This window comes from Corvus cornix, chromosome 2 (assembly GCF_000738735.6).
Source record: "Corvus cornix cornix isolate S_Up_H32 chromosome 2, ASM73873v5, whole genome shotgun sequence".
In the NCBI taxonomy this organism is placed as follows: Eukaryota; Metazoa; Chordata; class Aves; order Passeriformes; family Corvidae; genus Corvus; species Corvus cornix.
The window spans coordinates 36,529,050-36,553,942 of NC_046333.1; the positions used below are offsets into that span (position 1 = coordinate 36,529,050).

General features: G+C 42.3%; 2 protein-coding genes across 2 annotated transcripts in view; both read right to left on the bottom strand.

The window, feature by feature from the left end:
- The window catches only part of SH3BP5 (SH3 domain binding protein 5), a 51,764-nt gene extending 37,201 nt beyond the window's left edge, over positions 1 to 14,563 (bottom strand). Inside the window, exons 1-3 of the mRNA XM_010398865.4 lie at positions 14,416 to 14,563; positions 12,214 to 12,276; positions 1,995 to 2,123 (exon numbers count right to left, since the gene is read on the bottom strand). Of these exons, the coding sequence (XP_010397167.2) occupies positions 1,995 to 2,123; positions 12,214 to 12,276; positions 14,416 to 14,496 (273 nt within the window). The 5' untranslated portion in view covers positions 14,497 to 14,563. The remainder of the gene's footprint in view (positions 1 to 1,994; positions 2,124 to 12,213; positions 12,277 to 14,415) is intronic.
- Positions 14,564 to 14,622: 59 nt separating this feature from the next.
- The window catches only part of METTL6 (methyltransferase like 6), a 40,164-nt gene continuing 29,893 nt past the window's right edge, over positions 14,623 to 24,893 (bottom strand). Inside the window, exon 6 of the mRNA XM_010398873.4 lies at positions 14,623 to 15,826. Within this exon, the coding sequence (XP_010397175.1) occupies positions 15,822 to 15,826 (5 nt within the window). The 3' untranslated portion in view covers positions 14,623 to 15,821. The remainder of the gene's footprint in view (positions 15,827 to 24,893) is intronic.

Consider the following 24,893-nt stretch of genomic DNA (forward strand, 5'->3'; position numbering starts at 1 on the left):
ATGCTATCAAGGAATTAAAAGACAACTGAGTGTGTAGCAAATAAACAGATCAGGGATAAATAGCATGTAAACATAGCTAGTGACAGAATGGATTGGGAGAAAAATATGGTTCTCTCTAACAAGCCCACTAGCAGAGCAGTGATCCTGCTAATTTAAGGACCTTCAGGGGCTTAGGTTTCTTAGTGATCTTGCAAAGTACCTTTGAAACAGAATGACTGAATGGATTTCATGGGTAGCAGAGACCTAACAATACAAAATTCCATTTCCAGAACATAATCTGCTGCCAGCTTCAGGACAGAAGGCAAAGTTCACTGCTCTGAGTGTGTGATGTTACAAACCTCAAAGTCATTCGACCTTTTGATGATGTTTTTTTTTTGTACTGCAAAGTGTGTGCTTCTACCACTGACTTTTCCAAGTGTAACTCCTGAAGTCCTATGCATGCTGTGCCTTACACAGCTATTTATAGTAATAGAAGTGTGACATCATGCTCAAGGCAGGGCTGCAGGGATTTTTTTTCCCAAATTGCACATACTAGTTTACACAATTACTAGCTTCTCTAGCTCACCACTCACTGGTTTATCTCTAGCACACACCATAGTCCTTGTGAGCAGGGATTGGTCTCAGAGCACTTACAGAGGAGAGGTAAATACTTCAAAGCACAGCAAGCAGGGTAGAGCTTACCTATTTGCCACACTGCTTCTACTCTGCAGGATTAAGCCTAACAGTCCCTACACATCATCCCCACTGCCTGAGACAATAGTGCCAGAACAATGCTATGCAATTTAAAGCACCAACATACTCACATATTATCTTGTATGCCATGTCCCATCAATCCAGCTCCTGCTTCATCAACTTTCAAGGGAATGAAGCTTGTGTTTGTGCCTAGCTTTCCTGTGTGTTGTTTTGAGGGTGCATTCTCTTCTCTCCCCTTCTCTTACCCTGAGAGTTTACTCTCTGCCTCCTGGCACACACTATTCTACTTTTCTCATCCCTCTACCTACTTTTACGAACAAAATGCTTCTGCAATTTTCACATATTTCACACATGCCACCCCATCTCTCACTCTCCCCTTGAACACAATCACATCTCAGCTACCCAGCCACAGATGACACCCCACACATCCTTCCAGCCAAGCACAGAAGTAGCAGCTCTAGGCAGTTCTTCCTGACTCTTCCTGCCTCAAGAGAAAACAGAAATAGCAACCAGGAACAGGCTCCCCCTGGGGAAAAAACAAAAAGACTCACACACCAGCAAGCCCCACCACAGACTCCCAGCAGAAGCACTGCCTAAGCCACCACACACTCAACTCTCAGCAGCTTTTTCTTCATAGTGAGATGCTGCCTGACACATCACAAGCTTTCTGGCTTTCCCTTCATCCAGCAGGTCCCTTACTTCCACACCTCATCCCTCCCTGAGCTACAAAGGCCTATCAATAACCAAGTAGTAGTTGGGGCATGGCAAGTAAGGCCCTGATGACAGAGGAAGCAGAGCTCAGTTTGTCCCCAAACCAAAACACTTTAGAGCCATGTTTAGCACGTTCCTGCTTCATCACAATCTAATCAGCACCAAACCTGGCAGGTTTCCCCAAGCCCACCCCACTCCAGCCTCTTTCCCTGCAGCTTCCAGCTGCAGCCATTTAGCTGCTGAGCATTTTTCTTTAAGAAGAAAAAAACAGATACACAAAGTCTACACTGTATTTTCAAATAAGTACAACTACTGATAGGAAAGAGCAGGGCTCTGAAAGACCATTTATAATGAGAGAAGAGAACTAGTCTTTTGCTCGTGTCTGCTGTAGCTGTTCTAGGTTTGAAGAGCATGTGCAGCTGTGGCTGTGAAGAAATACATTTTGCCATCGATTCCCATGGCTGACATGCAACTGAAGACCCAGAGCAGTGTCAGCCAAGTGCATATGCTTAGATGTTATTAATAGCAGGAAAGCAACACCATCAGTGTGTGCCCTCCAACCACAAGCTTGTAAGGCAGAAAGTTCTTACCTGCCTGGCCACCCTCCGAGCTTCCCAGTAAGGTTTGGAGTCTTCTACAGCTTTTCCAATCTTCTTTACCAGTTCATCCAGTTTTACTGTTGCTTCGACCAGCACAGAGCGGAACTTCTGGCGTGCATCCTTCAAAACGTTGCAGGAAGGAAAGAAAGGACAAAGGCAGATTAGAGCTCTAGAAATTATTTCTACCTGTTTGTTTCTACCTTCAGGTTCCTCTTTATATTCACATATGAGCTGGCACATTCAAAAGAGTTACTGGCATTTGGACTAAGCCAGAATTCTTCAGCAGAGGAACCCAGAGCCAAACTCTAAAGATGGCATCCTGGACATCAAATCTTTGTCTTTCAGAGACAGCTTTTATACAAAACCTACAACAGCCTGTTCTAGATGTTATGTCTGGCATGGTTTCTCAGGGAGGAATTGTTTGTAAATTACTCACTCGGTGAGGAGGCAAAAAGTAGTGTAACGAGTTCGGAGAGGGACTTCCAATGGCAAGGACATCTCATATAGGTAATGCTACAATGGTGCTAGCAGGCAGGCCAAATCCCCACAGCAGGCTGGCAAATCAGCTGGAATTGGCACAGAAAGCCAATATTTTCAGCTACTGCTTCTATCAATGGAGAAGAGCACCTACATTCCACTTCATTGTTAATTTTTCTGTATTTTAAAAAAGTAAATTCCAGCTATTTCCAAATGGGATGAGCTGCCCTCCTCACACGATTAGCTAAAGCAATTAAAATATTTTCTCTACTCCACTGAAATTTCCACATATGTAAGCAAAGTGATTCTGATTTCAATCTCAGAATCCAACACAGACTCTAAATATATCAAATTATTGCAGATTGATGCAAATTCAGGCTGGGACCTGGCCCAGGATTTAAGGAGATGAAGAGGAAGGGCCGTGTGAGCTCTCAACAAGGCTTGTAACTCTAATTAGAGAGCAGCATTTATGCAGACTGCTGGAGTGACATGTTGATAATCAGGAAGCAGCTGGCTTGAAGAAGTGCCCTAATTCAGGAGGGTTTTGTCATTATTGTTGAGGATTTCTAGAATGCAAGACTGCTTATTCACTGGAAGATTTAAAATACATTGCAAGCTGCCACTGTGCTCTCAGAAGTGGAAAAAAATGCAAAAATACATCAATTTTTAGAGAAAAAGCAACATACTTCTGTAAAAGCTTCTTTGCTTCCTTCTTAGTGTTATGCAAAACCTGAACCCGCATCAGCATTATTTTAGTCCAGTGCAAATAGCTTTCGATTCTTAAGGTACTCCAATTTGTTCTAAGGAATTATTCAAATGGGTAACAAGGTCAAAAATGGAGAATTAAATGGACATTAACTTATTATTTCATTAACTCAAATCCAGTCAATAATCTCATTTCTCAGCGAAAGCCTGAAATGTATCATTTAAACAATATGTATCACGTCAATGATTTTCTCACTGAGAAGAATTTTAATATTTCCAATTAAATTACTGGACGATACATGGTTCACTGCTCAAAATGAGTTTCACAACTAACTGAAAAAAGACTCCAAGCATGATGACTATATTGCAAGAAAAATATTAAGTACTGAAGTATATTTAACAAAGAAAAAGATTCTTTGCAGGTGCAGGAACAGAATTAAAAGCTCATTTCTAAATGAATGAGCCTGAAGATTTCTTTTCACTCTCTTTGGGAAAGCTGCATATAAGGATATTAGTCATGCAAAGCAAATAGATTAAGTTAAAAAAGCCCTATGCAGTGATTCATCAAAAGGTTTGATTCCCATGTTTGTAAGATAAGCACTTGGAACAAAGAAATCATCACTACAAATCTGTGCTTGGAGACCAACCCCAAACTTATTCATGTAATAATTGTATACAGTCTCATCCAATAGGAAAAAGATGACTAGTCCCCACTTGGAGTTTAAAATAACAAAACAAAACCAGAAAGACACCAAGGACGAAGCAGTCAAATTAACAGCAACTTCTGTACCCATTCATTTCCCTCCAACTCCGATGAAGCAGATACAAATTACTGAACTCTAAGCACTCCTCTAACTGGTGCCTGAAGCACAGGTCTTACAAATGGTGAAACATGCATTTGCCCATGAGCACAACTCCACCCAGGTGTTAGTTACACAGAATAGGAAGCTTCCGCCGAAAAACACACTGCTGTGAAATTCCAGTTTATCATTTTCCTCCAAAGATGACTGGTTCCTCTTTTAAGGCTTTATCTAGGTCTAACCACCCTCATTGTTGCAGTGAAGAACAATAACAAAAACCAGAACGCCCCAGCACTTTGTATCTGTATAATCTACCATGCGACTTATTTTAAGTGACATTTATTCTCAGGCTCCTGACTGTCAGGAACACAAGCCTGCAGGCTCCAACACCTTCTGCATGACAGAACAAGCAGATGCTCATTCTCTGCTGGGATCAGTCCCCCTACCAAAGGTTTCCAGCCATCCCCTTCAGCAACAGGATGCTGACATCTCTGAGGTGAGATGCCAAACCCACGCCCTCTGCTGCACTACATGCACCACTTTTACTCTCCACCAGCCCCAACTACACTACAAAAGCAAACGATCCCACATTGTGTATCTACACTGTGTGTGCTCCTGTGGCAAACCCAGTGCCTCCACACCAGCCAGCCTCCTCAACTCCAACTGACTCAGCTCTCCTGAACATGCCTCTGATCTGGGAGCTATGGCAACACCTCCTGAGAGCAGGGTCACAGCTCCCTCCTGCAAACACACAGCCACGCTCTGTGCCTCAGTACAGCGTGTGGGCCCTGCCACACGCTGCCAGAGCATCTGCAAAAGACATCACCCTTGGGACAGTGCAAAACTCCCCTGGCAGGTAATCCTCAGGAAGTCTGAATAAGAACTACAGGTGCAGCAGCTATTTTTATGCTTCACGTGAAAATGGTGAGGTCAGAAGCACCAAGGCAATTGCACCAGTAGGGCTGGGCTTGGTACCCTTACTCCTGACATGACATGAGAAGTACATCTGTTGTTCATGGAAATGAATGGGATTATGGTCAAGGCAGTAACTTGGGAATTGATTTAATTCACTGCTTTATGTCTGGCTTCCCATGTTACTGTCAGTGAGACACTCTGACCCACATGTGAAGTGGTTCAAAGCTATAAATCCTCCTAATGGTGTTTCCTGTAAGGACACTCACATCAAAAACTTAGAGGCTCAGAACAGCACATCACTGCAGTTCATCCATGGTGCCCACAGGGTAAGTCCTACATCCATGTTAGGAAGACAACCACAACACTTTCAACCTACTTATCAAATCCTCTGGCATGACTTGCCCCTCCATACAAGTGTTACTATTTCACTGCCAAACTCTTGCTTCATTTGGACCTTTATTTAGCATATATGGATAACAGAGAAAGGAAAATATGTCAATTCCTTCAACTTGTTGTCATGAGCAAAACCAAGACAGAGCAGCATATGCCATAGAAATTTTCTAGCACAGTCCTTAATCTCTAGTTTCTGCATTTCAGTTTCTTGAAAGATAATTCATTCCAGCAGAAATGCTATTAATTGATAACAGCAAGTATGCAGCCTTAGGTACTATGTGAGTCGCATTCACCATTTCTGGGTAGATTTTTATGTTTGGGGTTTTTTGTTTTCTGAAAACACATTCTGTTTTTCTCCTCACTGCACTGAATACATACACAGACTCTAACAGAAGCAATACAACTGACATGAGACATCTCAAACATCCCAACATTTTTAAAGCATGTTTTCCCCTCTGCTCACTCCTAATCTTCTGCGATCATTTTCAAGAACACCTTGCTGCTGATTTTAGAAATAGAAAGATGACATTGAAAATGTTAGCCAGTCAGCTTTCAATGTTTTTTCCCTCCTGTTTGCTCAAATGAGATGATGATAAACCTTCTCCAAGCTGGACAAAAGCTGATTAAGGCACTTTATCCTCAGTGAGTGTCGCAGGGTGTAAAAAAAAAAAAAAAAGTAGGAGAAGCTTCTCACTTAAATTACAGCCTTAATAAGTAGACTCTCACTAGCTAGGTGTTTGTCATACACACACTCAAGCAGGCAGAGCACTTAGTGCACCATGTGAACAGCTGCAGTTTACGTTTCAACATCTTGTTCTACGGCTGCGAGAGCTCCACGCTCATCAACTTTCAAAACAGATTTCACTAGCACTGTCTTAGGGAGCATGCCAGACCTCTACCCCATATATGTTTTTGCTGCAATAGCTCATTATTAAAAGCAGACTTTGTTTCCAGTGACTTGCTGTTGGGCAGCTATTTGATACTGCACCAAAAGAGGGACCACACTTAAGGTCATCCATACAGCAGCATTTTCAAGATCCACTCTTAAATGTGGGGGGAAAACTAAAATACAACTTTCAAGCCATACTGCACCTGTCAAGAGAAAAAAGCACTCTTGTTTTCCTCTCTCATGAGTGATGGTGATGAGCTGGTGTTAGATGCCAGATGACAGGCAAATAGCTATTTCTGCTCATCAAATGAAATACGTATTCTCAAACAATTTTATTTTAAAAATGAGCTTAACATATCAACCATGTCTGAAGCAACTTCGTACCAAGCACATCTAAATTTCATTTACAAAGGTTGTGCCATGACCATTCTGCCAGTCTGGTGTGCAGAACCTCTGACAAGTGTGGGAGGTGCATGGGAAATGGAATTGCTGACTGAGAGACAGGCTTCATCTATTTCCAAGAGGCTGACAGTATCCATCCCCATCTTCTCTGCTACAAAGACCTACCAGCTGCAAAAGCTCATCTCCAAGTTAAACCAGCATCAGTATCATCCATACACACCAAACAGATGCACAAGGTGTGCTCAGAAATCTACCCTCAAGCATCAAACCAGTTAAAGATACTTTTAACATCTATTTGGCACCTGAACAGTTCAAGTGAGCCACACTGGCGACCAAACCTTAAAAACAAAGTGCAAGGTAGGGGATAAGTAGTATCTCAATTTTTAAGGGATAGGAAAAGTCTTTGGTTTGGTTTTTTTTTGTAGACAGCTACTAATTTGCCATCTAAGAACAATTAAAAAATCAGTACCTGACAGTTGCTCTAACCTCCTGCTTGCAGACAGTTACAAACTGAGACTACCAATACTTTTTACTACAAATGTTTTTAATTCTCTTAGAAGAAGAGAGAAGAAAGCAGGCATGGGCGAGCACTGGGCACTCCTTCCAAAGCAAGACTTCTCCACCTAACCTTTGTTCTCTCAGGCTGGAAACACATCTCTACTTCAAGAACATGAATCAAGTAAAGCCCTTTGACTCACTTGGTTGACAAAATCTTTCCAGAGCCAAAGCAGAGGAAGAAGCCTTCCCTAACTCATCCTTGGATGAAAGCAGAAGGCAAAACAACAAGGAATTCACACACAGGAGCCATTTCCTATGGAAGCAAGTAGATCATAGAGATGTGGAAAGATTTGTCCTGATAGCGACGAATCTGTCACGCATGTATATCCTCCTCCAAAAGCCAGCAGGAACACCAGCCAGTGAGCTGCTTTTGCCCTTATCTCTGCATTCTTTTGTGAACACTGGAAAATGCTGCACAGGGATATGATAAGGTGGCGGATGTTTCCACAGATAGATGTTTCCTCAAGCCAAGCAGGCATGCTCAGAATAAGATTCCAGCCACTGAGAGGTCATTTTTCTAAAACCTGAAAGATGGAGGATTTTTTCTTAAGATCTACTTATATTTTTTATGTGTGACAGCATCAACAGCTCAAGTTCTTTTCCTAAAACCAGGTATTTTAGCGAAGAAGTAAGAAGCAATTCTAAATAACTGGTGAATATCTGCCTGCCAATGGGAAGCAGTGAAAAATTCCTTGTTTTGCTTTGCCTGTGCATGCAGCTTTTGTTTTACATAACTGTCTTTATCTCAGCCCACAGGTTTTCTCACTTTTACTCTTCTGGTTCTCTCTCCAGTCCCACCGGCAGGGAGGGAGCGAAGGGCTGTGTCATGCTTAGCAGCCAGCTGGGGTTAAACCATGACAAAAAGTCCTTCCCCTTCTGAGACGGTTTCAAATGCTGACATGGCTCACAAGTGAAAGAGCACCACGGCTAATAAACCCTTGACCTTCTATCCAACAACAACCCAGGGTGACCTTTATGATAAATCCAGGACTAAAAGTAACACAAACTCTTGCAGATCAGGACTAGAGGATCTAGGCAAGCACACAAGGATGATCCCAGCCAGGCCCTCTAAAATAACGAGCATAGCTGAAAGCAGCACTGTTCAGCTCTAGTTTTCCTGTGCAGTATCTCCCATGAACAAACATTGGCAAGCTCGTAGCTCCAGCAACACAAAAACTCTCTCTAACAAAAACCACATTTGGGATAGCTGGGATTCCAGTGGTAATTTTAGTGGTATGTGCTGCATTTCCCCTCCCCACAATGCTGCCAGAGGGTCCCCGGGTGAATTTGTTACATCTGAGCTGAACTTTCAGAGCCAGTCCAAGCTGTGTATGAGCTGGCTGGACAGGCAAGTCATGCACATTTGTTAAGTACATTCACAGCTCCTGATGTGAGTTCAGATGGAGATGCATTTCCAATAAACAGGAAAAAAGCTCTTGCATTTGGCCAAAATACACTTGTATCTCCCCTGCAAGATGTTTCCCCCAGCTCTTCACAGACACTTCAAACATAAACAAGGACATTAGCGAAGCCAAGTGTTAAATCCCTCAGAGAACCCTTATCATCCTTCTGCTGTGCCAGTAATGCTCAGTGTTGCACTTAGTGTGAGCAGCATTATGGATTTTAAATCAAGTCTAATCAAAGATTCATTAACAGGCAATACATTAGCACAACATATAACTACCAGCCACTCAGTGCCCTTCAGCAGCTCCACAACTCCTGAACAGGCTGTGAGCGTCAGCAGGTCAGGGTATTTCTTCAGGGTTTAATAGGATAGGTCAAAAGAGCAAAAAATGAGTAATTCTTCCAAGCAAAAGAATAGATGTAGCCAACTTCAACCTATCAGTTCAAGTCATGCCATGCATGTATATCCAGTGCTCTCACAGGCGGTATGGGTGCAGAACTTATTTTAGAAGATTAATAAAAGCAGGCTGTTCATCTTAAAAACAGATCATATGTCAGTTTCAGTGCAGAACTTAAAAAAAAAAAGAAATGGCAGACTGGTCAACCTAAAACAGAATTCCCCATTTTATCCCCTCTGTAAGCAGCAGACACCAATATTTTTGACATTGCTCAAACATGGACATTCCTATGGCTACATCAAGACAGTGTAGTCTCAAAATCCTAGAAGCCTCTACTGAATTCAGCCCCATAACATCTTCCACTGGGTAAAGCAGCATTATTACTTCCATTCTGCAGATGCAGACCTGAGGCACCACAAGAACAGAAACAGAATGGGTTTAGAAGGATCTAACAGCCTTTTTTTCCAGTTAATGGGAACTGGAGACAACCAGCAGTCCCACTTTGAGAAATTCACACAAAGCTGCACACAGGAAGTCCAGAACAGTCTTGCAGAACTCAGATGCCACAAGGTTACCCTTCCTGCTTATCAGAGAGTACATCAAGTCACAAAAACATGGGTGTCTTTTTCTGAACTTCCTTGAAAGAAACATACCTTCTACTCAAACACTCCCATTGCTTTTCCAGATTATTCTGGGAAAAAAATCAACAGCGGGAATGTATAGACCACCAAGTAATGCTACAAGCACCTGGCAGTCAGCATCTTGTGCTCTAAATAATGTAATTATACATCCATGCTCCCATTAAAGATATTGAAAAGATGAAGACAATGATACTAGCAAAACAGGATAAATATAACTCCACTGTCTGGTTAAAAAACACCCACAACACATCTTTCTTCCAATGAAATATAGCAGGAACACCACAAACTAGGAAGGGGTAGAAAGAGGGACCCAAAGCAGCTAGTAAGAGCCAAAAGAGCAAATCTTCAAAAGGAAACTCAGCATGAAACTCTCCCAGAAGCCCACATTTTCAACAGCATTCATGGATTTTGGAAGTGTTAGAAGCAGAATGATCCCAGTTCCAAACTCCTCCTTCCAAACTCTGGATTTATCCTATAAGGCTGCTTGGCAAATCTTTCTTTTCTTGTCCAGAGTATGTATGCAGAGATTTTCTGCTAACCACAAGTGCTGGGTGTTGTGGGATTTTTTTTTTATTCCTTTCCTCTAGAAAGCTTTTAAGTCCATCTAAAATGCATTTATCAACCTGTATATAAATTAAGCTTCTCTTACATCATCCAACTGCATTTGTCCTCAGTATTTCAGTAGATCAAATGTAATGAAAATCTCTACAGATTAAAAATAATGCAGTTGCATGTTAACACAAACTGGCATCCATCCAGTAAGATTTTTGGATGAAAAGTGAGGAGGAAGCATTCAAGAAAGCATACTGTTGGTGGTATTTCACCTTAATTCCATCAAAGACTGCTTACAGTAAGTACTACAGACAGACCTGCAGTAAACAATGGCAAAGTGCAGAGAATGATTTTATGATTTCTACCTAACACCTGGTACTTATTATGCTAAGTAAGCAACAATGTAAGACCAAGCTAATGTGGCAATTCTGCTTTTTTATTTACAATTATATTTCCAGGAGCCTTTCAGCCTCTACAGCTCAGCATGTGTCACACACACAGTAGCTACAAATCTGCAAACTCAACAAACACTTGATCACATGAATAATTTTAATCAAAATCCTATCTTAAAGTCACTGGGACTTATTTCATGAGTATGCCTTTGCATTATTATTACTATTCCATCTGCTTCGTAATACGTCCTCAGTGCAAGGTTGTGACAAAATTAATGGAATCCAGGCAACTATCCATAACACCATCTTTCAATTTCAGTACCTCAGCATGAAATAAGGAGACTGAAAAGATACATATAATGATTTTTTTTTTTTCAATATATCTATATAAAGAGTCCTGAAGTCCATTTAATTGCTGCTGTTACAGACTAGAATACTGATTTTTAAAGTTCCTCATAAAATTTAAGTCAACCTAGAGACACTGAACAGTTTTCACAGCAAGAATATAATTTAATTTTGCATAGCAAGTAGTTCCCCATTTAACTAAGTTTATTTACCAATAAATTCGTGATCTACATGCCACAAATGACAGAAAATGCAAACAAGTGGGGAGAAGAAAAAAGATACAAGGCTTCTTTGTTTCCTAAGATCATAAACCTATTTTCTGTTCAGTGCACTCAGTGGATACTCCAGTATTTTAAAATTCTACCAAGAACCACCCCATGCTCGAGGTACCCACCTCATTAAAAGACATGCATGAGGAAAAAAATTCTTTAAAATTTTAAAACCAAACAAACCAGACTTTGACATTTTGAAGGTATAGACAGAAATCTACGTATGTACTTTTATAGTATGTTCATCACTGCAATCTCAGCATTTTTTGATTCAAAACTTTGTAATGATATCAAAATTATTTAGGATGTAAAGTCATTTTTTATGGCAGTTTTTCTTTAGCAGCATATTCATCTTACATTTCCACTGGGTTTATCCTCCTTGTTTTGCAAACAAAAGGAAATTTAGACAGACAAACAGGCCAGTTTGTTTTGCTTCATTATTAGATCAATAATGTTGAGCTTTCCAGAACAACTACCAAGTAGATGAAGCTCAGATTTGGGGATTTAGAAATAATTTCTTCAGGACTTGCTATTAGATTTTTAAGTATCCACAAAAACCTCTCTGTATAACCAGGAAGTCTTTTATTCCAACTTTCCTTCATCACCTTCCCTGCGCAGGAAGTGATGACAAAAAAAGGCAAAGATAATAAGCTAAAAAAAACCCAAACAGCCACCAAAGAGAAGATCCTGGCAGACAGCTGTATGGCAAAAACCTCTTAACCAAATAAACTTTCCCTGTCTATAATCAATAAACACAAAACAGTGACTTGTAAAAATAAAACTTGTCTAAGCTTAGTGTCAAAACCTAAAAATAAGTTCTGGCAGTGGTGGTGTGTGGTGTGGAGGTTCTCCACACTGGGTTTTTACACTGTCAGCATACCTCTACCTTCTCCCTTTCTGTTTCAGCTGTTAGCTCAATTCGTACCTTTAAAAAAATCATCACCAGACTCTTGCTGCAAAATCACCATTCAGGATGCACAAATTCAGGAGGCAATCTACTCAAAACCACTGCCCTGTTGTCCACAAAATTCAACATGCACAAAAGGAAAATGCAAGGATAAATTCTGTACCTCCAGCTCCGTCTCTCTGCGATTGATATCATCTGTAGATTGATTCAGTTTTTCTAGCTCCCCCTAGAAAGAAAGAAAGTCAGATGCATAGTAAGAAATCAGGGAAAAAAACATGTCTGAGAAGGCTCATTCAGCATCCCCACTGAAAGCTCACAAAGGCTGTGGCTTATGAATTTAGTGAAAAGAGGAAACCTTGAGAAGGTTAGCTTAACTTTACCACTGGTCTTCTACTTTGCTACTTAAAAGAAAAAATAATCAGAGAAGCTCTATGGTTCTATGTTAAGACAACACATTTCCTGCTCTGGCTACTTCTTCACTATTACAAATAAACACAAGGTACAGTAAGCTCTGTCTTGTTAAACAATATAGTTAGTATCAGCGAGGCACTAGGGAGACTGACACACCCACCCCAAAAGATTAGCATAAAGTTTGTACTATCACAGGAGACATGCATCGAAAGGACAGAACTGATAAGAAACACGTCTTGCCGCACCAGAGGCATTTTATTATGGATTTTGGCAAACCATTTCGTAACACAATCAGTCAATGGGACACACAATTATGTTTACATAGTTTGCCTTCCTGCCAACATTTTGATCCCTTAACAGCAAAAACAAAGTGCTAAATCCCTTGAATAAATATGTAGTAGAAGTGGTGTTGGCATGAATGAAGTTACTGTAAAAATAAAGCTCATTCTTAATGACTTTCTTACCACAAAAAGCAACCCTCAGGAGGAGATCCAATAGCTTTCTTTATCTGAGCAACATGTTCCTTCATGCGAGATCATAAGATTTTTAACAGGAGTGTTCTCCAATTTAAATGTTATTTAATTGTCAGCCAGTGTAACAGAATATGCCTTGAAATGTTTTGCTGTACAAACCGAACGTTGTAAATTGATTGTCACTTGAGCAGTTTCCCAGTAGACTACAGGCATGACTCTGGTTACAACCAGAAAGGAATTAATTACAACAGTTTAGCCTTCTTATCCTCAGAGGTCAAATTTTGTTTCCCACTCCTAGGATTTGGAAAACACCTATTTGTGTATCCATGTTGTCTAAAACAAACACTCATCCAAAAATTACCTAATTGTCTCTTACTGTAAGGCTAAAAACCTTATGGCTCTTGCGGAAGCAGACACAGCAGCCCATTTTTCAAACCAAACAGAAAACTTCACAAAAACAATTCTTTTGCCAACAATTCACAAGTTGTCTATGTGGAAACGTGTTGCAAGCTGAAGAACCTGAGGCCAAAATTAGATCAATAGACACCAACTGAGCTCAGCCTCTTAAAATCAGGGCAGTACCAGGCTAGCTTTTGGCTGAGGGCCTCGCTCTGTGTAACCATGTTTTGAGAATTTTGCAATTGCTCTTTACAGCCCTGGAAAATGAAACACTCACGATGGAGAAAAGAATGACAATTACAGCAAGCAGGGACCTACGCCAAGGATCCTCTCAGCAGTGTACACACATTATATTCATTCATGACCAACAGTCCCAACAATGCTGGAGGCAAAAGCCGTAAATCTGTAGAGACCTAAAAATACATTTCATTTTAGGGACCACAGCATGCTTGAAGTTTGCACCAGGCTATTGGTCCAGCCGAGATTTTGGGGAGAAAAGCTTTGTTTAGAAACCATGCAAGAATAAAAAGCATTGCAGAAGGCATGCACAGAGAGGAAGCACCATATTCCACTAAAGCTCCTTTCTAAAAGGAATGAAAAATAATGATAAAAATAATGAAATAAAATTTTTATATCTACGTTTTCCCGCATTTATGAATTTCTGAGCACCAGCCCCGCTCCACGAGCAAGGTCACGCTGTCATGGTCAAAACTAAAAAGGGGAGGGGGGATTTCAGCAGGAGGAGGAGGAGGGACGCCCAACAGAGCCCGGCGCGGAGCGATGCCCGGGGTAACAAAGGGCTGGGGCGCCCCGGGGCCGCTTCCCCCCGCTCCCGGCGGGCGCCGAGGCACCGGGAGCTGCTCCGCCCGGCACGGGAAGAAACATATATATATATGTGTGTGTGTGTATACATATTTATATGCGTGTACGCATGTATATGTGTATATATATATATGCGTGTGTATGCACATACGCAGCAGAAAGCAGTGAAATAAAAGGCAACCATTATTACATACAGCCATAACATACATATTAAAATAACCTTAAAAAACGCGGCCGGCCGTGGGAAGGCAGGCCCTCACCTGGATGCGGGGATCCACCTCCTCGTCCTCGGGGCGCGGTGGCTCCTCGGCGGGGCGGCCTCGCCGGCCCCCCGGCTCCATGGCGGCGCTCCCGCTGCTGCCGCTGCCGGCGCCTCCCGCTCCGCCGCTCCCGGCTCCGGCTCCGCGGCCCGGCCCCCGCCCGGCCCCGCCTCCGGGGGAACCCCTCCCTCCCCACAGCGCCCCCCGTCTCTTTGTGCCTTCGCACCGCAAGGAGGAAATCAGCGCGAAATTGCGGGGTTTCCTTTTTTTTTCTCCTTTTTTTGTTTTTTTTCCCGTAACCCTCCCTCACGCCCTGTTTTTCTGATTCCTGGGGTTTTGCCGTGCACGGTCCCCCCCCGCAACGGCACTGCGTGAAACCAGCATGAGTAGTTCCAGGTGTAGGGAAACGCTAAGGACACCTTGCTGGCTTTTTAAATTTTTTTTTTTCCCCCCTTCTTTTCTCTTTTTCAAGCTCTGTTAGAGGCTGACATGCCTATGCAGAGAAAAAAATTAAAAAGCATGGAGAAAGGGAGAAGAGAAAAATACTAAAGGCACTTTCAACAACCTTGAAAATTCAAATGAAACCCAGATTTCTATTGTGTGGAAGCTAAGCGGGCAACTACTGTACCTACTGCATGCAGCAGAAAAAGACATACTGAAGACACATCCTTTTGTTGTCAGTAAAAAGGAACTTCTTACAAAAAGTACATACATGTATGGCCCATGTCTAGCAGAGCACTTCAGATTAGTGTCTCCCTAATCACAGGGGTAAATAACAAGTAATTTTGAACAGAGGAGGAACATATTTCCACCTTTAAAGTATCGCTACTAATTTAATTCCGTTTTTTGTTAGAAAATTCCTCAAAAGATAATGAAAAAAATGGAAAGTTTAAATGTGGTGAAGAAAGAAGCTTCCTTTCCTCGTATCTCTTTATAAGATAAAAATAAGAAGGAGATAAAATAAGAAGATAAAAATTAACATTGCAAAGGTAACTAAGGTAAAAAAGGAGGCAAAAGAAAAGCAGTCAAGCTCTTCCAAATGCTATAAAGCAACCGGGGAAAAAACAAAATATGGGAAGAGAGTGACATAAACATTTGAAAATAGTATAAACATGCAAAGTGACACCAACAAACTAAAATAATCAAGGCACAGAGGAGGTGTTGCAAAAACGCAGATGGGTTGTTTGCAACATCTTCACTTCTCAAGCAGAAGAAATCATGTAAAGGGGGGAGGGCAGTAAAAACAAACCAAAAACCAAATCAGCCAAAGCCAAGCGTTTACTCTTACTGCTGTCCATTAAGGGAATCCAATGTGTACACACAGCCAGAGGTTCCCAGGGTCTTGGCATTTCTCATCCCTGGTGTGCTGTGCCAAGACAGTAGTGGTCAAATGTCCAACATTCTCATCATCCTAAAACAGCACAGAAAACACAAAGCTGCGCACGGAAGACTTTATGTGGACAGTCCTGCTGTGATCACTTTTATTTCTAAAAAACAAGGCTATGTGAAAGATTTACTGCACCTATGCCATGTTCCTCCTAAACCCACACAGGCTGACCCATGACAATGTCACAAAAAGCACTGCCCACTGCTTGGGGTGCAGAAGTGCTTCTGCACAGACATGCTCTCCCAAAGGGATTTGTTATGTTTGCACAAAGGACCCTGTTGTTCCATTACTACTATGACAATCCCCATGATTGTTGCAGCTCAAAAAACCTCCAGCCAAACTCATCAATCTGCTACCATTAAGGCAGAGCAAGCTGTCTCTCTCCTCAGTAGCGCAGTGGATTTAGAAAGTTGGGAAAGCTGCCTGCAGAGCTTAGCGCTGTGCAAGAGACGGTGTGGATACACAAGCCCCTTTTCCCATGGATCTGAAATCTCTCATAGAGCCCTGAGGCCACTGAGATAATTTTATATCAAACTGATACATTGGGAAGATCTACATGTAATAAAATCAGTGAAGAATGCGCATCTGTCATTACTGCAGACATCACTAAAGCATTAACAGAAAAATGGCCTGAAGGAAAAGATTTGACAGAACAGGGAAAGGGAGACTATTCAGTACACATAAAGATTGATAAAAGACTCAAGGCTATTATTTACATGTTCATTTTCTTCTCCTCCCCACGGCATAGTTTTTGCTGGAACCGCTATCCCATGCAAAGGGTAGCAGGACCCGAGAGTTACCCGAGGAACAAACCTGTGTATCACATAGGCAGGCCTCACACGTGAGCCCGCTCTCCACAGGTTTGTTGGTGACACCAAGCTGTGTGGTGTGACTGACAGGCAAGAGGGAAGGGACCTTCACAGGTGTGAGAGGTGGGTCTGGGCCAATGTCCTAAAGTTCAACAAGGCCAAGTGCAAGATGCTGCACCTGGGCTGGGGCATCCCAAGCACAAATACAGGCTGGGTGGAGAATGTACTGAAAGCTGCCCTGAGGAGAAGGACTTGAGGGTGTTGGTGGATAAGAAGCTCAACGTGACTCAGGAATGTGTGCCTGCAGCATAGAAAGCCGGCCACATCCTGGGCTGCATCAAGAGAAGCATGAGCAGCAGGTGGAGGGAGGTGATTCTCCCGCGCTGATCCACTCTGGTGAGACCCCACCTGGAACGGCATATCAGGATTAAGTTCTTTACTGTGAGCATGGTGAGGCACTAGAACAGGTTGCCCAGAGAAGTTATGCATGCCCCATGCCTGGCGGTGTTCAAGGCCAAATTGGATGGGGCTTTGTGCAACCTGGTCTAATGGAAGACATTGTTGCCCATGGCAGGGGGATGGAGCTAGATGATCTTTCAGGTCCCTTTTAGCCCAAACCATTCTATGATTCTGTGCTCTGCTTAGGTCAATATCGTGCAAGAAGTGAACTGTGGTAGATGGCATTTGGGTATTACTTTTGCCAAATCACGAGTGATCTCATCCCAGCAAATCCCTCCTACACAATCTGTTAAAGGCCAGACCCCTCCCCTGCCCCACCCCACCCCCAGAAGGCCAGTCATGCTGACCTTTTCACTTCCCCCACAGGCCCTCCACGCGCCAAGGCGTCTGAGCAAAGCTTGCAGGAGGCCTGACCGAGACAGTCTGTACTTTCTCCTGTATCAATATTTCAAAACCCTAGTCCCAAGTATTCAATATTTGAACAAAGCACTCTGAAGTTAAGGCAGGAAGAAACCGCTTGCTCTTTCACTAATGGGATTCCAGAGTGGCCACAGCAGAGAATTAGCCCAGACCTATCAGGCTGGGCTGCAACTTAACATGAGCTATGCTGAAGATGGTACAGCTCAACTAAAAAGCACAAGGAGAGGTTCTGGTGCAGGAAAAGCCAAGTTGCTTCAGCAACCGATTTCAGTGTACCAGGCAACAACTCTGTCTTGTGGCATTTGGAGTACAAGTCTTATCATTAACATCAGACCTTGAAGCATATAAATGCCTAGGCAAGGCTGAGAGAACTGCTACAGCTCTACTTTTGGGGGAAGTTGCTACATAACCTCATTATGTGTCCCACAGAAATCCACAGTGTACAGGCAAGGGAAAAATTTGGGAAGGCAAAGATTGAAATATCTGTATTTTGAGGGAGGAATACAGAGAAGAATTCTCTTCCTCATTGTGGAAGATGGTTTGTAGATTCAGTATTACATTTCTGAATAGCCATCAGGGAACTAGAAGTTGCATTTTAAATAAAATCAGCTGGGAAGAAGTATGCATCAGTGAAGACTTGCCTGAGGAAACATCCTAATGACTATAGTTAATTTAGGGATAAAATTCAAAGGGAATGGATAGTGTAATTTTACATATATTTGATAATGGTAGATTCTGAACGGATTTTAAGGAAGAGTTGGGTCTTTTTCCAAATATCATCTTACATTCAAATTTCTGCTTATACTTGCTCTCAAAGCTTGCTTCTGCCCCAGTACTAGAGGCAAGGGCCTAAAATACAAATCAAAAGTTTCATTTCCTTCCTCATAAACATGTATCTTCTCTTTTTGAACACTGATAGCAAACTGAGCAGAGTTCAGGACTAATTAATGCACATTTGGTAACTGAAGACACATTTCAGCTTATGGAAATGTTCAAGGAGAAAACAGCCTAAGAGACAGAACCTTGCTTACAGAATACTGCTCCTCTCCTCAAGGGAACAGGAGAAACAGTTCTGCTCTGAAAAATTCTTCTGCTTCCATTGATGATGATGCTAGAGGCTAACTGCCAATTGGCTTCAAATGTTGAACTGCTGTTGCAATTTGGTTTTAAATAATTTACCAACAAGTGAGCACAGAAGTATAAACAGTCCAATCTAAGGAGAAACAAACACAGTCCCCAAAATACGTTTATGAGCATAAAATTCACCATGTAACTTCTTAACTGAATTAACCCTGAAGACCAGTTTACTACACTGACTTTTGCAATGTTACACCAGAAATTAGTTTAGTTCAGGGAATGTCTCATTTAACACAAAGCCACCATCTCTGTCTTCCAAGCTGCAGCAAAGACATTGCTCTGTCAATGTCCAAATCCTGTATGCTTTCCTGGTTTTCAGAAGTATACTGCACGTGTTGGAGACATTGTTAAACATTAAGTGGGATCTCACCCACCATCATGGTACATTTGAAGATCTGGGCCTCCATCACTTAATCTTTTATAAGAGGCTAAGCACAAAAATTTTTTTGAAGATATGCACTGCATATCTGCAAGATTTTAAATTTCTTGGAGGCATATGCAGGGCATTAAACTCTTACAAAGTGGTCAGAATCAAAACTTCCCCTGGCTTATTTCTCAAGCAAATTTTCATGCTTCCATACTCACAATGGTTGTGGCATGTTTGTGCTCTGCATTTTAGAAAGCACTAAGAATCAATTATCTCTCCTACACCAGTTTGTAAGATGGTATCGCCTTATGAACTTGCGCACAAAGACACATTAATGGAGCTTGAGCATCTGTGGTACAAAAAACTTGTAGATTTCCCCACCTACAAGGAATGTATTTAAAGAAAAGGCTATATTCCAAAATACCCTTTGATTTCACTTCTCTTTAACAACCACCATTTAAAATTAAAAATAACCTCCAGGCTTCACAGGGCTACAAAGAAAGGAGGCTCATTTCAAAGAGGTACAATCTATTTTCAAGCCACACTAATCTTAGTATCTTCCATAAAAACTAAATGCAAAGATTATTAGCAAAATTAGCTGCTGGGCCATTTTCTATTGCACATACATTTATGTCCCATCATATCATGAGCGACTTTTCTTATTATTTTGAAGCCTGAAATTGATGATGCTTCATGCAGAGAGTGTGAGTGCAATATAGTTTTTTATATACACATATAGACACACTCACATGCACTATGCTATATATATATATGTGTGTATAAAATGCATGACTAACAGCTTGATGGATTTCCCTACTTGTTCTTATTTCATTGGGAAAGAACCACCATCATCACAGGAAATTTTCTCCTCCTCCAAGCTGTCTTTTGGCAAGGCTGGTAGTGGTGGAATTTCCCACTGGAAAAAACCATCCATGCAATGACACTACATTTGCAGCAGTCCTGCTGCTCCTCTGGCCAAAATGCAGTGTGCTGCTTTTGCAGATTTAGAAAATAACAGAGTAACAAGAGCCTCTTCCTCAGATCTGCTGCTGAATGATAAGGAAGATCCATTTTACAGTGCTTGCTTGATACTTGAACAGCGAAAAACCCTATACTGCACCCTTTTAAGTTGAATATATCCACTCAGGTTCCCAGTCCTGCGATCTGCTTTCCTTGATAAGCAGTCTCACATCAGTTTCAATGGCAGCAGGATCAAATGCAAAGGTGGTTGTCTGTACTCAAAATGAGGCCTTAGACAAGAGGTATTGCCTCATGAGAGCCAAAATGAGATGCAAGTGCCATTCTCCTCTACCCAGCGTGACAATTCACTAATGCTTTGCAGCGATGTGGATACATCATTGCTATTCAGTACAAAAACACCCACCCTCATCTTTTATTCTTTATACTTAGACATCTATGCAAACCACATTTAAAGCAGTTATTTAAAGAACCACCTCTGACTCTCAAATAACATCAGCCACGTGCAAGAATACATCTCCTTTTATCAGTAGTCTGCTTAATGTTCAGACCTGTTCCATATTTGTGGCTATTTAACTGTATCAGTAGATTTCTCACTGGTAAATTTAAAGGATAAAATCCCTTCACTGGTCTCTTGCCACCAGCCCACACTGCTCATGATACCAAATGCAACACTGACAGATGAAAGCAGGAGTCCCTCTGAAAATGTAAGGACAAACAAGAAGCTTCGGGTAGTGAAGTTCCTGTGAGTCTGGTTCAGGGTATTCGTGTGTCTGGTGCACCTTCTGTGAGAGAGCCACAAAGGGTTGCTTAAAGGTGGCAATTTCCACAACCCTTCCCTCACGCAGCAGGGCTACTCTACACACTTGGCACATTCCAGCTCACCAGGAAAGGGCCTCAGTGTGCCTCCTAGTCCCAGGCAATGCTCCTGACAGATGCTTTGTGACACCCACTCCCTGCAGCGAGTCATCTCCTATGGAGCAAAGGTACCTGGTGCGTGCAGGCTGGAGCACAGCTCTGTGCAAAGGCAACCAGGTGACTGCTGAAGGCTCTCTGACCACAGGCTTTGCTTCTTACTAATCTTGTTATCAGGCAGGAAATTCACCCATACCCTATTTTAAGCTGCTGAACACACAACATTAAAAGCTTGAGCTTCCATCAGAGATCTCAGAGCATTCCTATCCGGGGAACCTTTGCTTTTAGTTTCCAGCACAAATCCCATTTCTTACAAGTGCCAGTTGGTTAATAGAAGGAAACAGCGTAGACATTTCAAGTAAAAGCATGGCCCAGAGGATAAGGGAAACAAATACCTATTCAAAATGAGCTTCCAAACAGGGCTGATTAGACCAGGCAGCTACAGAAAGATTTGGGACCTCATTATCATCATGAACAGCTCAAGTGCCAAGAGAAAAGGCAGAATCATGGTCTATGTCTAGAGAAACAAAAGATGGGGATGGGTGGCCAAAGGGGAACTCCTGCCTCTGAGTTGTGAAGGCAGACTGGCAGTCAAGAGGGAGGCAGCTGGGAAGCCTAGAGATGGGGACAGGCCCTTCCACAGCCAAGTCTCATTAGCAAGATATTAAGAAAGGTCTTTGCACAGTCTATTTGCTTCCTAACCACATAGGGAAGCCTATAAGCAGGAGTGACAGGAGAAACAGGACATGGTTTTTATACCTTCTTCTTTAGTTTCCTTTCCAGGCTGGTTATAGTCTAATTTACCTTGTGCCCGAAAATATGATCTTATGAAGTAGCTAGATAATGAAAAAGTTGTCAGTTTAACAAATTTGAGTATTATGTCTGCAAGATCCTAAGTGTCCACACTTCAAGTGTGCCCTTTCATATATGTAGAAAATTCAAACCTTTACAATACTTGAATTAAAAATATCTGTCTTAGATTTGTACAAGTGAAATGCTTCCTGTGTACAAAGCCCCTTTTTCCCTCTCCCAGCATTAATAGCTAGATTTTCTGCCCTGGCAAAATCATACTTTTCAGTGCTTCCTGTTGCACTAAAAATGGAATGATTGAGCACATTGTGTGTAGGAGTGAAGCAGAGTCTGTTTTAGCACCCAACTTTGTATGTAAGGAGAAGAAGTAGTGATTAACTGTGATCCCTCTCCTGCCTTCTCCCATGCCATAACCTGCAGGAGCATGCTGGTGCAGAGCCACATCCCTGCAGTTCAATCTTGGTGCTCAAGAGCAGCCCACAGCAGCACCGAGGCTGCACAGGGCAGGTTTTGAAGCCTCCCTGCCACAACCATGCTGCAGCAGTATCTGACCAAATGTCTCACATCTCTTAGATCTTAATAAACACTTTGGATTGCAATGCAGAGCTCACTCCTGTTCCCCACTCCTCAGCTCTCTCATCTCTACTTCTCCCTCACCAACCCAGCTCAGCCTTGTGTCTTCCCCAGTCTCAATACCTCCCCCTTCTTTCTACCATTGCAAGTGTCGTTTAACCCATTGTTTCTCTCCTTCCTTAATTTGTCTTTGTCCCTCATTTCTCTTTTTCCCTTCTTTCATGTATAAGCTGTTACATAGCAGTTGCCATTAGCTATGGTTCAACACCACTATTTGTCAAAATGATGCAGCTTCCTCATTTCACCTCCCACTTTGCGGCTGGGTTTGCTCATCTGTTGCAGAGACTGAAAAATTTTTGCAGTACCACTTGGAATATGTTGATCTTCCCCACAGCAGAGGAGTCTCTTTTGCCACAGCAAACGTGTTCAACCCTAGCTGCAAATTCCTCTCACTGAAGTCTCTCCAATATGAAGGCAGTTTTGCAATTCCAATGAATAAGGGGTCATAGGGACAGAAATGAAACATTTTACTTTGAAAGTCCCTGCAACTCCCCCAGCGGTCAGAATTTTTTTTTTTAGATGCCCTCTAGACCTCCAGAGTGGGGTTTACTTTGTGCAGGTAACTGGATTTAAAAACTACTCGCTTTTATCAAAAAGGGCATTCATTGTTTTGTTTTCCTTGTTCTGTTGACACAAGAAGGTAAGATGACAATTCCTTTATTCTCTTCCAGTGATTATATCAGAACAGCACTTTCCAGCTCAGATTGTGGGTATATTTCCTAAATGTAACAGCCACTACATATCTCAGGAGCAAGTTCCACAACAGCAGGAAGAGATAAGGGAGCACATTTCAACCCTTTGGAAAATCCTGCCCAAAAGGATCATGTCGAGTCTGACAGATTGTCCTTTATTAAGATGCAGATGAACACAAATCACTCCACACTGGGGACTGTATTCCTCTGATCTAAAATGTGACCCCTGAGCCTCCCTTTCAGCTCCTTGGCCTTTCCTCCAATTTCCTCCCATCCTTTTATTTCCTACCCTCACACAGGGTAGCTCCTTTCAAGTGAGCTGTTCACAGCAGAAGCCACGTGCACACCCCTGCACGCACACTTCTGTCGAGCCACCAAGCACAAACAAATCTCCTGTGAGAAAGTATCTGAATTCCCTGGAAGTGGTAGGTACACTGAATATCTGGGGGAGATTCTGGGTAGGACAGTGGGATTTTATATGTCCAAAACATTATTTCATATGTCCAAAAAAAGGATACCTTCATTTCTCTAAGTTTTTCACATTACTTTTTGTAGAAAAAGTGTTCAGGTCTAGAAAAGGAAAGGCTGCCTAGGTGATTTGCTGCCAAGACCGTTGACTGAGGAAATCAACGTGGAGGAAAGTAGTTGAAGGGATTTGCATTTAATGGGTGTGTGAGGATCATCTAGCCCTTGTTTGGAGAAGGATACACGTATTGCCAAATAAGCTGAAAAGACATTTGGCATATCAATCTCCCAACAGCAAGCCTACCAGAAAGGAGAGGGATCTGCCTCCTTGGTCACGAGTGGTTTGGTGTGCTCAGCACCCTGGGGACCTAGAAGGCGTCTGTCAGATTTCCCAGGCAAATTCGGAAAACTGTCAATAATGCAAATGAAATGCTGATGCACAGGGACAAAAGCTGCTCAAACTCAGTCTGGCATCCACAGTGCTCCCCAGTCCCAGCAAGCAGGAATGGGAGGGCACCCCGGAGTAACTGCAGGGGCAGACTCAGTACTCCCACTGCCACTCACACAGCGCCAGGATGAGCAGTGGGATACCAGCACAGGAACATCCTCTCCAAACAGCAGGAGATGAAACTGATTTTCAGGTGCAGGCATTCTGCAGGCAGAGCAAAAGGAACAAAGCAGATGTCAGGCAGTCTGCAGCACAGCTCTCCTCTTGCAGGCGCCCCTTTGAAGCAGTAATTCTTTCAAGGGGGGAAAGGGAGAAAAAACAGCCACCCAGCAGTGTGCTAATCTTCACAGATGGAGCAGCTTTAATGCTGTCTAATCCTCCAGAGGGAGGAAACAGCATTTTCTTTGTGCCAAGGATATCAAAATGGTTGAAGATGGCAACCTCCACTGACATTAACTTTATTAAAGGAGGCGTATTTCCACGAGCTCTGAGACGGCTTGGTCAAGAGCCAGCTGGAGATGCACTGCATGTAAACATCTACTCGTAACAACAGAAAATAGCAGGCAGTTGGGAACTCCTGGAAGAATACACAGGCACCATGAATGCATGCAAACTGGAGATTGCATATGACAGCCACACACATCAACTATACAGCTATCAAACAATTGCATAGCAGCTGCAACGTGAGCAGCTAGTTAGTGCTTTTTATTCTTTTTAAATTTGGCTCCTGTATTACTGTGCTGCAGCTATATAATCAGCTTGTACTCTGAAGCAGGAAGTGGTACCCCTGGGTTGTCATAACAAGAATACCAAAACTTCTTGAGCCACTTCCTTGGCAGTGAATGATTTTTACATGTAAATTAGATGCAGAAGTGAAAGAAAGGAAAAGCATTCTCAGTAAATTTTGAGTATCAGGAGCCAGCACTTAATTAAACCTCACTTTAAATGAAAGTAGTAT